The 14,100-nt window shown below is 39.4% G+C and overlaps 1 protein-coding gene across 9 annotated transcripts in view; it reads left to right on the forward strand.

The window, feature by feature from the left end:
* The window catches only part of WDFY3 (WD repeat and FYVE domain containing 3), a 274,260-nt gene that overhangs the window by 167,210 nt on the left and 92,950 nt on the right, over positions 1 to 14,100 (forward strand). For all 9 annotated transcript variants that reach the window (XM_082726684.1, XM_082726677.1, XM_082726676.1 and 6 more), the window contains 5 exons: positions 4,243 to 4,424; positions 6,258 to 6,489; positions 8,595 to 8,755; positions 11,004 to 11,115; positions 12,854 to 13,044. In XM_082726684.1, the coding sequence (XP_082582810.1) occupies positions 4,243 to 4,424; positions 6,258 to 6,489; positions 8,595 to 8,755; positions 11,004 to 11,115; positions 12,854 to 13,044 (878 nt within the window). The remainder of the gene's footprint in view (positions 1 to 4,242; positions 4,425 to 6,257; positions 6,490 to 8,594; positions 8,756 to 11,003; positions 11,116 to 12,853; positions 13,045 to 14,100) is intronic.

Below are 14,100 nucleotides of genomic sequence, written 5' to 3' on the forward strand. Positions count from 1 at the left end.
TCTGAAAATATGCAGGGAATGATCCCAATCTTTTGATACCAGTTGAGTCCTGATTTAGGACCAAGGATGTGATCTATTCTGGAGAATGTTCCATGTGCACTAGAGAAGAATGTGTATTCTGTTGCTTTGGGATGAAATGTTCTGAATATATCTGTGATGTCCATCTGGTCCAGTGTGTCGTTTAAGGCCTTTATTTCCTTGCTGATCTTTTGCTTGGATGATCTGTCCATTTCAGTGAGGGGAGTGTTAAAGTCCCCTACTATTACTGTATTATTGTTTATGTGTTTCTTTGATTTTGTTATTAATTGGTTTATAGAGTTGGCTGCTCCCACGTTGGGGGCATAGATATTTAAAATTGTTAAATCTTCTTGTTGGACAGACCCTTTGAGTATGATATAGTGTCCTTCCTCATCTCTTATTATAGTCTTTGGCTTAAAATCTAATTGATCTGATATAAGGATTGCCACTCCTGCTTTCTTCTGATGTCCATTAGCATGGTAAATTCTTTTCCACCCCGTCACTTTAAATCTGGAGGTGTCTTCGGGCTTAAAATGAGTTTCTTGGAGGCAACATATAGATGGGTTTTGTTTTTTTTATCCATTCAGATACCCTGTGTCTTTTGACAGGGGCATTAGCCCATTAACATTCAGGGTAACTATTGAGAGATATGAATTTAGTGCCATTGTATTGTCTGTAAGGTGACTGTTACTGTATATGGTCTCTGTTCCTTTCTGATCTACCACTTGTAGGCTCTCTCTTTGCTTAGAGGACCCCTTTCAATATTTCCTGTAGAGCTGGTTTGGTGTTTACAAATTCTTTCAGTTTTTGTTTGTCCTGGAAGCTTTTAATCTCTTTTTCTATTTTCAATGATAGCCTAGCTGGATATAGTATTCTTGGCTGCATGTTTTTCTCGTTTAGCACTCTGAAAATATCATGCCAGCTCTTTCTGGCCTGCCAGGTCTCTGTGGATAAGTCAGCTGCCAGTCTAATATTTTTACCATTGTATGTTATAGACTTCTTTTCCTGGGCTGCTTTCAGGATTTTCTCTTTGTCACTGAGACTTGTAAATTTTACTATTAGGTGACGGGGTGTGGGCCTATTCTTATTGATTCTGAGGGGCGTTCTCTGAACCTCCTGAATTTTGATGCTCGTTCCCTTTGCCATATTGGGGAAATTCTCCCCAATAATTCTCTTCCAATATACCTTCTGCTCCCCTCTCTCTTTCTTCTTCTTCTGGAATCTCAATTATTCTAATGTTGTTTCGTTTTACGGTGCCACTTATCTCTCGAATTCTCCCCTCGTGGTCCAGTAGCTGTTTGTCTCTCTTTTGCTCAGCTTCTTTATTCTCTGTCATTTGGTCTTCTATATCACTAATTCTTTCTTCTGCCTCATTTATCCTAGAAGTGACAGCCTCCATTTTTGATTACACCTCATTAATAGCTTTTTTGATTTCAACTTGGTTAGATTTTAGTTCTTTTATTTCTCCAGAAAGGGCTTTTATATCTCTCGAGAGGGTTTCTCTAATATCTTTCATGCCTTTTTCGAGCCCGGCTAGAACCTTGAGAATTGTCATTCTGAACTCTGGATCTGACATATTACCAATGTCTGTATTGATTAGGTCCCTAGCCTTCGGTACTGCCTCTTGTTCTTTTTTTTGTGTTGAATTTTTCCGTCTTGTCATTTTGTCCAGATAAGAGTATATGAAGGAGCAAGGAAAATACTAAAAGGGTGGCAACAACCCCAGGAAAATATGCTTTAACCAAATTAAAAGAGATCCCAAATCGTGAGGGGGGGGGGAGGGGATAAAAAGAGGTTCAAAAAGGAAGAAAGAAAGAAAAAAGAAAAGAAAAGAATTAAAAAAGAAAACAATAAGAAAAACATAAAAAAGAAAAAATATATATATTAGATAAACTAGTTAAAAAATGTTAAAAAAGAAAAAGGTAAAAGTTAAAAAAAAAATTTACCAGAAGGCGAGAAAAAAAACAAAAAATGAAAAAGAAAAAAATTAAATTAACTGCAGGACTAAAAAAATCACAGGGAAAAAGCCATGAGTTCCGTGCTTTGCTTTCTCCTCCTCTGGAATTCTGCTGCTCTCCTTGGTATTGAAACCGCACTCCTTGGTAGGTAAACTTGGTCTCGGCTGGATTTCTTATTGATCTTCTGGGGGAGGGGCCTGTTGAGGTGATTCTTAAGTGTCTTTGCCCCAGGCGGAATTGCACTGCCCTTAGCAGGGGTCGGGGTGAGTAATTCACTTGGGTTTGCTTTCAGGAGCTTTTGTTCCCTGAGCGCTTTCCGTAGAGTTCCGGAGGACGGGAATACAAATGGCGGCTTCCTGGTCTCCGGCTGGGAGGAGCCGAGAGCCCAGGGCCACTCCTTAGTGCGCCCTCAGAGAACAGCGCCAGTTACTCCTGTCTGCCTGACCTCCGGCCGCGCTCCGAGCTCACCGAGCCTGTGACCGGTTCAAGGTAACACCGAGCCGTGAGCTTACGGTGGGTTCTGTCTCTGTAGCCGGCTTTCCCGTTCCAATACCCGCAAGCTCTGCGACACTCAGACACCCCGATCCTTCTGTGACCCTGCGGGATCTGAGGCCACGTTGACCCCGCGTGGGCTTCGCCCCGGTTTAGCCTCTGGAGCGATGTCCCTCAACGGAACAGACTTTTAAAAGTCCTGATTTTGTGCGCGGTTGCTCCGCCGCTTGCCGGGAGCCGGCCCCTTCCCCCTGGGTCTATCTTCCCATCGCTCTGGTTTCACTTCTCCGCCGGTCCTACCTTTCAGAAAGTGGTTGTTTTTCTGTTTCTAGAATTGCTGTTCTTCTTCTCTTCGATCTGCGGATGGATTTTCCGGTGTTTGCAATCTTTAGATAAGCTATCTAGCTGATCTCCGGCTAGCTGAAGTAGTCTCAGCCTGCTACTTTTCCGCCATCTTGACTCCTCCCTGGTTTCGGAGGAATGAATTTTTAACAGCTGGGTATATACACTGTTGTTCCGTCCCTTCTTGAGTGTTATAAATGTTAATTTTTAATTAGCTTAACATTAAGATTGAGTTAATCTTGATCCATTATTTCCTAGCATGATGTGGCAACATACTGGGTAGCAGAGAGAAGCCAGATGAGAGTCAGGAAGTGATTGCAGAATGTTAGGAAATAATCCGAGTTGTCCGGTGAAGCAGGAAACTTGACTCAAAAAAATATCTTTCCGTGTAGCCACTGTGGAAAACAGTATAAAGTTTCCTCAAAAAACTTAAAAATAAAATTACCATGTGATCCAGTAATTCCGCTACTGAGTTATTAATGAAAAGAACACAGAAATGTTAATTCAGAAAGATACGTGGACCCTTGTGTTTATTGCAGCATTGTTTACAATAGCCCAGAAATGGAAGCAACCCGGGTTTTCATCAGTAGATGAATAGGTAAAGAAGTGGTGTATATGTATATACAATGGACTGTTTCCAGTAGAAAAGAATGAAATCTTGTCATTTGCAACAACATGGTTAGAACTAGAGGGTATCATGCTAAGTGAAATGAGTCATCCAGAGAAAGACAAATACCGTATGATTCTGTACATATGTGGAACTTATGAAACTAAACAAAAGAAACAAAGGGGGAAAAGAGAGAGAGACAAACCGAGAAGCAGACCCTTACCTGTAGAGAACAAACTGATGGTCACCAGAGAGGAGGTTGGTGGGGGCATGGCTGACATTGGTGAAGGGGACTAAGAGTACCCTTATCACAATGAGCACTGAGGCATGTACAGAACTGTTGAACCTCACTCTAGTGTACGCCTGAAACTAATATAACAAACCTTTCCACTCCATAAATCACCCCCTTACTACCGGGGTCATCAGGCAAGGGTCAGGGCAGTCAGCCGCAACCTGAGAACAGAGAGTTGCTTCTTTGTGTCATTGTGTAGGCATACAGCAAGAATAAAATTTTAAATTTTTAACCAATGCTATAATCAAATTCATGGCAAATGAGAGTTTCAAAAGACCTTTCATAACAGATCATGACTGATAATAATCAAATAGTCTCTTTTTCTTGTCTTTTGTAACTTTATTTTGTAGTTCATCAACTATTGTAACTTTATTCGATTATAACTATATATTGACCAGAAGAAAGCAACATACATTCCAGGTTTCCCTTCTTGCTACAGATAAAGTTATTGAATGTAAAGGGCATTTTCATTTATATCATCATTATTGTTAGAATAAAAATGTTGAGTTTTTTCTTTCCACTCTTTATTTTAGTTGATGATTTTAGTGAAGAATCTTCTTTTTATGAGATTCTCCCGTGCTGTGCCCGCTTTCGATGTGGAGAACTTATAGTTGAGGGGCAGTGGCATCATCTGGTTTTGGTGATGAGCAAAGGCATGCTGAAAAATAGTACCGCAGCCCTCTACATTGACGGACAGCTTGTTAACACCGTGAAGGTAAGCATACTCGTGCTTGTCGGTCTTAACCTGCTTTACAAGAGAGTTGAGGGAGGGGTATGTGTGTTTGCAGGGGTAGATTACAGATTGACCTTTATTACCTATTTGAACAATATGTTTAAGAGTCATGTGGCTGGCTAGTTCATATCACTTGATTAGCGAAGAAGAGAAAGAAGGGGTTACAGAGTACTAAAGAAGGTACTGAGTATGTCAGTGCCTGAGCCAGGTTTCCAAGTGATTTTTCCCAACAGAAAACCAGTTGAAGGATCCCTAAGTAATCGCTTCTCGGCCTTTTGGCTAAGATCAAGTGAAGGATCCCTAAGTAACCTATGAGCACAGTGTTTTCGCTTCTTTGTTGTCATGCATTCCAGTAGACTCTGCATCCCTTTGGAGCTGGAATCGTTTTTATTCATCCAAATTTGTTTTCAGATCACCAAGATTAGTCCCTGATGATAATAGTAGGTGTTCCATTATCTTTGCTGAATGAATGAGTGTATAAATATTATTCTACATACAGATATATGGTATTCAGAAGAGAGGCAAGAGAGTTGAAATAACCAGTAAAGAATCAGAAGGGGTTTTTTTTCTATCAGGATGACTGCCGCTGGTTACTTCCGACAGAACTCAGCTAGGTAGCTGTTAAAATGTTTTAGCTCTCTAAAAGACAGTATCCATTTTTATAGTGATTATCTCTTAAAAGAAGCAACAAAAGCAAAGTTTATCCTCTTGTGTGAATTAAAGTTTAAAGAACAGTAAAGTCGGCAGCTTCCTTGAATGTATTTCTTTCGTTGATGATATTTTATTGTGACATCGTTTTTCAGTAAGATAAACCCTAAAATGTACTCTGAGGGAACAGTCATTGTTTGTTTTGTACACATGATTGCATTTGAAATGGGCTGTGGATTCTCTAGTAGGTTGTTCTTTTGTTATTTCTAATATTATTTAAAATAAAAATGTCCTCAGCTTCTAGTCTAGAATTGAGAGGTAGATTTATTACAGGTACATTTACATGGTCGTCATCACCGTGCCTGTGAGGAGTTAGAGGTCCCCTGAAACCACCTTCAGGCCACGTGATGTTCTGCACGCTCACACCATTGGTGTGTGAGTTACTCACCAGCAACTGTTCTGTGATGTGTGGACTGGTAGATGTAATCTGAGGCCAGGACAGTGGTATGACAAACCGTCCTTCATACCACCAAGTGATAGAAGCAACCTCTACCACAAGAAATTTTGTTATCTCTTATACTCTAATCATATGTTTATGTGAATGAATTGAATAGTAGTTTTGCACCTTGTCAGTAAGCACTAATGTAATTTCAAATCTGAGAATGTAATTGACATTGAGATCATGGGTGTATAAATTACATAATAGACTGTTAAATTTTATAACTTTTACAGCACTTGGCCCATTATAAAACACTTCTCATGAATATAATTTTGTTTGACAGACTCATATTGAAGGTTTCGTAGCTAATTTCAAGACTACTTGAATTCCATAGTTTAGAACACTCTGTTTTATATCAACTCTCAAATTTCATGGAAGCATCATTAATTTGATAGGCAAAACAACCAGACAGTAACAGTATCCCTCTGTCTGATTGTTCTCTTTCTTGCATTATCAGAGAGTTGGATAATAACAAATTTCCATCTTCTACATCATGTTCCAGAATCTTGGCCTGCCCTCATGTATCTCTCAGCCCAGCTGCGTTTGTACATTTGTAAAGTTGCATGACATTAGCATGCTGAAACTATACACAAAAGGTGATTAATTTCCTGGTGAAAGCGGGGTATTTGGGGTTCTATCTCATACATTTGCCATCATTTCTTCTGCAGCTGCATTATGTTCATAGTACTCCTGGTGGCTCAGGTTCTGCTAACCCACCTGTGGTCAGCACAGTCTATGCATACATTGGCACTCCACCTGCCCAGCGTCAAATTGCTTCCTTGGTTTGGCGCCTGGGACCCACGCATTTTCTGGAAGAAGTTTTACCTCCTTCAAATGTTACTACCATTTATGAACTAGGACCAAATTATGTTGGAAGCTTTCAGGCCGTATGTATGCCATGTGAGTAACTTAATGTATAAAACTTAGCTTCTGCCATGTAGATCCATGAATAAGTGCATGTACATGTGTAATATGGGTTTGTAGACAGGGTGTGGGTGGGGTTGTACATTATGTCCATCGTAGAAAAAGAGCCTTTTCCTTCACTCTTTTTCAGTGTGATACTGTTGACCACTCACTCCTACTCCAGATAACTCTCCTTCACTGATTATGCTGTACTTTCCTGAGTTTTGTCTTCATGCCCAGTCACTAATTTTCTAGTTTCTCTGATTGGCTCCAAGATATGTATGCTCTCTAGGAGTCTAACCACAGCCTTCTTCTCTTCCTGTAATTTCTCTTATTATATAAGCATCTTAAAGCATATCTACTCTGGGGGGGTGCCTGGGTGGTTCAGTCGTTAGGCCTCTGCCTTCGGCACAGGTCATGATCTCAGGGTCCTGGGATCAAGTCCTGCATCAGGCTCCCTGATCAGTGGGGAGCCTGCTTCTTCCTCTTCCTCTGCCTGCTGTTTCTCCTACTTGTGCTTTCTCTCTCTCTCTCTCTCTCTATCAAATTAAAAAAAAAATTTTTTTTTTTAATGTTTAAAAGAAAAGATATATTCTGGTTAGAGGAAAGATGTATCCAGACAACACACACACACACATACATTTTTCAGTTTAAATGAGTTAACATTAGTTTTCCTGATTTTCTTCATCCCTTTACTCCAAGAGTCTACTTCTTGTTATCCTTTCTCCCAGAAGAGATTTAGAGTCAATGGAGCTGATGTAGTAGTACTCTTTCCAAGTGATGTTCTCCATCCTTCTGTTCTCATTCTCCTAAAGTTCTCAGAAGAGTTAGGACAAGTATATTGTAAATGATGATAATCCTGTGGCTAAGTAATTTGTCTTTCACTTGTGTTCTTTTTTTTTTTTCAATATTTTATTTATTTATTTGAGAGAAAGCATATACAAGCAGTGGGAAAGGGAGAGGGAGAAGCAGACTCACCAATGAGCAGGGAGCCCAGTGTGGGGCTCGATCCCAGGACTCTGAAATCATTTCCTGAGCTGAAGGCAGATGCTTAGGCAACTGTGCCACTCAGGAGCCCCTCTTTCACTCATGTTCTTGATTTAGACAGCATCTAATAATAGCTACAAGCACTCAGTATGTGCAGTAAGTTAATACACATGAAGGGCAGAGCTGTTCTGAGCCTGTCACATGTATTTGTTCATCTCCTCAAAACATTGGTACTTATGTACTGTTTTTATCATCCCCATTTTACAGATGAGGAAACTGAGGCACAGAGATATATAGGTCACTTATCTTTTAAGTGTTAAAGCAGAGTTTCAAATGTAAGCCATCTAGCTCCAAAACTTGTATTTAACTACTCTGCTGTGTTGTTTAGAAGAATATAGAGAAGCACAAATGGGGGCTCTTACTGGGGAGGAGACCTACTGTTAGGAAACATACAAGCATTCCACTCCTGTTCATGCTCTTTCTCCTTTGATGCTAAGGGGGAGAAGTGTGTGATTTCTTTGATAACAGTTAAAACTCATTTCCTTTACATTATGCTATTTGTAAAGCATATTTTAATAATAAAACTTGGATGATACGAAGAATTTGAGAGGCAATGTGGGGGGTTTGCGGGGTAGAGAAGGAAATAATGAAACAAGATGGGATCAGGAGGGAGACAAACCATAAGAGACTCTCAATCTCACAAAACAAGCTGAGGGTTGTTGGGAGCAGGGGGGTAGGGAGAGGGTGGTGGGGTTATGGACATTGGGGAGGATATGGACTGTGGTGAGTGTTGTGAAGTGTGTAAGCCTGGCTATTCACAGACCTGTACCCCTGGGGCTAATGATACATCATATGTTAATAAAAAAATAAAAAATTTAAAAAAGAATAAAACTTGGAATGTAAAGGTCTATGACTTGGTGGTCTTCTGTATTTTCTGAAAAGAAATAAATGAAGAGCTGAAAATTTAAATAAATAAAACAGTTTTTAAGTTTAGCTGTCATGGTCCACTTTAAAAGATTTTTTAGTTTACCCATTTAAAAATGATAGAATAAAAAACTGGGTTAGGATAGGAAGAAATACTGATGATTTTGAAAAGGATCATTCTTCGTTTGAAGGTAAAGATACAAAGTCTGAAGGCGTAGTCCCATCTCCTGTGTCATTAGTGCCAGAAGAAAAGGTGTCCTTTGGCCTCTATGCACTCTCTGTGTCTTCCCTAACGGTGGCAAGAATCCGGAAAGTGTACAATAAGTTGGACAGCAAAGCCATTGCTAAGCAGGTAAGCATAATGATTTCCCGGGAAGCTGTGGCGGGTTCTCCCCAGGAACAGTGTTTCAGAGGGTCATTACAGGTACCACCGGAGTAGGAATAATCATTGAAAACAGTACCTTTCCTGTATTGCATGTATTTGTTTTATTTGGCTTTGGACTTAAGCCAAAATACAATTAGATATTTAGTTTAATTTGGAAAAGTGAGAATTTCCTTCTCTGTGCATACTTTATATTCATTTTTTGTTTTTGTTTTTGTTTTTTAATTGACTATTAAGAAACTGAACTGCAGAAAATGAAAGAAAACAATTGCTCTTCTTAAGACTATAACTTAACTTTTTCCTGGACCACTTACTGTGTGCCACGTACCATCTTGTTTAGGACTCAGAAGTGAATATAGAGAAAATTCCTGCCTTTATGGCACTTACGTTGCCATGGAAGAGACAATGTTAATATCTAAAGAAATACCTCATCATAGGTCATGTTCAAAGTTGAAGAGTGCTCTGCAGAAAAATAAAGCAAGGAAGTAGAAAGTGATCAGCTTACAGTGTTAAATAGGATGGTCACTATGAAGGTGAAATTGGAGAATAATTTAAAGAGGTGAGGCAGCAAGCCAGGAGAATATGCGGAATGGGATATGGCCCAGAACAGTGGGGTTTTGTCCCAGTGGTATAAGTGCTATGGCCCTGAGGAAGGTCCACGCCTGCTGCAGAGGAGAGGAACTCAAATAGGTGATGGGGTCTAGACTGTTAAGGATTTATAGGCACTGGTAAAGGCATTAGCTTTAACTAAGTGAGCTGGGAAGCATGATAGGGTCCCAGACCTAATGAATGAAATGTTAACCAGGATGACTGTGATCTCTGTTGAATAGACTGGAGGGGGACAGACCGGGAGAAGCAAGGAGACCGGTTTTATAATAATTCATATTAACGATGGTGGTGGTGAGAACTGGGGTGATAGCAGTGGCTGTGATGAGAAATGATCAAATTTGAGGTATATTTTGAATATCAAGCCATCAATTTTGGTGATTAGATGTCAATTGTGAGGGAAAGAAAGGAATCAAGGATAACTCCAAGGTTTTTTCACTCTAACACTGAGGAAAATTGGGTCATTTTTTTCTGATTTGGAGAAAACTTTCAGGAAGAAAATTTCAGGAACTTTAGTTTGGGGAGAAATTCTGAGAGCTGTGTTTTGAAAAAATTTGAGAAGCATATTAGACATCTTATTGGAGATCTCAAAGCCATTGAAAATACGAATCTGGAGTTCGGAGTAGGAGTGTGAACCATGAATGTTCAGAGGTGGTATTTAAAGCCACTTGACTAATTGCTTTCACCGTACTGTAGATATGGGTAGGGAAGAGAAAGGTTACAGACTGAGACCTGGGGCATCCAGTACTGTGGAGCTAGCTGGGGAGATGAAGAACAGCAGAAAAGAGTGAGGAGTAGCAGCCAGCAAGAAAGGAGGAAAAACTACTAGGAGAGTTTGATGTGATAGAAGTCAGTGATTCATTGTGGTGAATGTTTCTGGTCAAAAAAGACTGGGGCTCAGGTCCGACAGTGAGTCTAGTGAGGTGGGAGTTACCAGTGAGCTTGGCAAGCTGTTTTGGCTAATTAGGGAAGGCAAAGCCTAAGGGAGGAAATCCAAGGACTGGAAGGAAGGGATTTGGGGACAGTAAGGATTGACATCTCTCATGAAGTCATATGTCTGTAAATACACGTACCATCTTTAAAGGAACACGAACTGTAGGTAAATTTACAGGTAATAATAGAATTAGATTCTTAGGATTGTGTTTGCTTTAAAAGCACATTATGCATTCGTGTGTGTGTGTGCACATGCAAAAGTAACATTTATGTAGGCATGTTTTATCTGTAAACACTTGAATAATTTATGTGACATTTACGTGGGTATGAAGTAAAGCTAATATTATATTCACTGATCAGAAATACTATGAGACAGCTAGTGGTAAGAACTTTAAATCCATGACAGAATTTCATTCAGAAAGACCTCTGAAATTGTTTCCAAAGACCACCCCCCTCCCACCATCTTTATCTCAGTAGATTGTACTTAACTTACTTTCTGTGACTTTCTGACCGTTGGAAGAGCTTGCGCATTTTTAAAAAATGAATGCCCACATTTTTAATATTCTGATACAGAGAGAAACAAATAATATGTTACTAATCATGTTTAATTTCTTTTCTAATCAAAATGTTCAGATTATTCTTCTATAGTTACATTTTATTTCCCTTTCCTATTCTTCAGTTAGGCATTTCCTCCCATGAGAATGCCACTCCTGTGAAATTGATACACAATTCAGCCGGGCATCTAAATGGACCTGCGCGGACAGTTGGAGCTACTCTGATTGGATACTTGGGTGAGTCAGATCGTCTTACTATTTCAAACTTCTTTATTTGCCTTCAAATCTGCATTCACTTTCCCCACAGGAAGGCAGGTGTTTAAATTCATATTTCATACTGTTCTTGCAATATTTAGAGATGAATGTAACAATCTCAAATTCCAGTCAACTTTAAAAATCATAACCTTTTTAAACATCCCATGAACCTTTCCCCCTTTTCTCAGCACTGATGAGTGCAGACTACATACTTCCATGTAATTTCAAGGTAAATTTCACACTACAGTTAGGGGTAGATGTAAAGAGTTAGAAGTGTTGTTGGTTATTACATGGCTTGGTACAGCCGTGGTGGTACCCAGGAGTGCATCTTGTTATTTGGAAATGAGAGCTTTGGCATATAAATAGTGAATCCAAATATAGTAAAAGTTAAAGCTGGTATACGTTCTGCAGAGCCTTTTACCTGATGTCTGCTTCTGCTTAAAAAGAGTTGATTTTTTTTTTTTGTTAGATAGAATTCTGAGACATAATCCAGTCACATCATCCAAAATTTAGAACCAGCTATTATATAAATGTACAAATTGGTACATAGTATTGGTTCTTTTTTAGGTTAACAAAATGTTAGAGTTCTTTTGGTCAGAATCCTACATGTTTGTCAGTAAGATAATGGCAGTTTTTCTGGTCTCAGTGGTGTGCATGTATCTTATCTTTAGTTTTCTTCTTTAACCACATTGCACTGATTAAACAGTTTTCTTCATGCTAATGCACATGGTTGTTTATCTTTATTCAATACAGCAAGTGTTGATTGAGCTCTGCTCTATGTCTTTTGCAAAAAGATAGCAGCATATGGTATAGTAAAAAGAGCAGTGGGTAAAGAGTTGAAAGAGTTAGGTTCTAGCTCCTATTCTGTTACTGTGTGGCATTTTGCCAGACATTTGAGCTCCTTGGACTTCAACTTTCTTATCTGTAAACAACAGTGCTGGCCCTAATTACCTTAGAAGGTAGTTTTCAAAATTAAGTGCCATAATATAGTGCCAAATATTATGAATACTGCCAAGTACATAAAATATAAAATGCGTATTAATTTTATTTTTCGAAAACTCAGTCTCAGTTAGTAGGCAGATGACTTTCAAACAGTACCTTTTTTAAAAAGCAAGGTTAGGAACATAGATGTGAGGTTTTTTAGTGGACCCTAAGTTAGTTCTGATCCTTTCTTTCCACATGGTGATACTTTTCTGGGATCACTGGTGTACTGTTACATAGGCTATAGAACTAGGGAAATTGAGTAATAGCCAGTGATGTGCCTTGCTTGGCTTATCTTGGGAATACTGGGTCCTTGCCAGGATGGCATCCACACCCTGCCCCCCAGTTCAGAGTTGGAGTGCTGTTGCCCTCCTCAGGGTTATTCCCAACAGTACCTAGTCAGGCATTCTCACTCACCTCAGAAATGCATTCTTTCTCAGGGTGTCTGCACTTTTCCTTCATGTTGCCCAAAGCTACACAGTCAAAACCTTTGAGCTTACTCTCAAACCCCAGCCCTTCTCTACTCCTTCTTTACCCCCACCTCATCTCTTGAGTGTAGCTATTAGCATTTATTGCCTTCCACATCCTACCTTGAATCTTTTAGTTTTTAATATTTGTTTTAGGATTAAGGTGGTGTTTTTTTTTTAAGTAGAATTTAAAATTAAATACTTCTTAAGGTGATTTATTCAGTTCTTATTAACATGGGGAATTTAATTATTTTTCACTGTCTTTTAATCAGGAGTAAGAACATTTGTTCCTAAGCCTGTTGCCACTACTTTGCAGTACATTGGTGGAGCGGCGGCCATCCTAGGCCTGGTGGCCATGGCTTCTGATGTGGAAGGGCTGTACGCAGCAGTCAAGGCCCTGGTTTGTGTGGTCAAGAGTAACCCACTAGCCAGCAAAGAAATGGAAAGAATCAAGGGCTACCAGGTTTGTAACCGTAAAGCTTCACCTTTGCTTTTCTTTGTGTTCAAAAGAAAAAAAATAAGAATCTTCTTATTTTAATTATTACTCATATTTTTTCACTCTGGAAGGATTACTTCATCCAAGTAAACTTTAAAGGTCACAAGTTTTTAGTAAAAGTGATATATTTCAAGTGAGATTTTGAATTGTTTATTTTGGCTCAAACTTTTTATCCTATCTCATCAAATCTGCTGGGAAAACTGGACAGCTATATGTAGAAGAATGAAACTCGACCATTCTCTGACACCGTACACAAAGATAAACTCAAAATGGATAAAAGACCTCAACATGAGACAGGAATCCATCAGAATCCTAGAGGAGAACATAGGCAGTAATCTCTTCGATATCAGCCACAGCAACTTCTTTCAAGATATGTCTCCAAAGGCAAAGGAAACAAAAGCGAAAATAAACTTTTGGAACTTCATCAAAATCAAAAGCTTCTGCACAGCAAAGGAAACTGTCAAGAAAACAAAGAGGCAACCCACGGAATGGGAGAAAATATTTGCAAATGACAGTACAGACAAAAAGTTGATATCCAGGATCTAGAAAGAACTCCTCAAACTCAACACACACAAAACAGACAATCATATCAAAAAATGGGCAGAAGATATGAACAGACAATTCTCCAATGAAGACATACAAATGGCTATCAGACACATGAAAAAATGTTCATCATCACTAGCCCTCAGGGAGATTCAAATTAAAACCACATTGAGATATCACCTTACACCAGCTAGAATGGCCAGAATTAGCAAGACAGGAAACAACATGTGTTGGAGTGGATGTGGAGAAAGGGGAACCCTCTTCCACTGTTGGTGGGAATGCAAGTTGGTGCAGCCTCTTTGAAGAACAGTGTGGAGATTCCTCAAGAAATTAAAAATAGAGCTGCCCTATGTCCCTACAATTGCACTACTGGGTATTTACCCCAAAGATACAGATATAGTGAAAAGAAGGGCCATCTGTACCCCAATGTTTATAGCAGCAATGGCCACGGTTGCCAAACTTTGGAAAGAACCAAGACAC

The sequence above is a fragment of the Mustela nivalis genome (genome assembly GCF_964662115.1).
Source record: "Mustela nivalis genome assembly, chromosome: 4".
NCBI lineage: Eukaryota > Metazoa > Chordata > Mammalia > Carnivora > Mustelidae > Mustela > Mustela nivalis.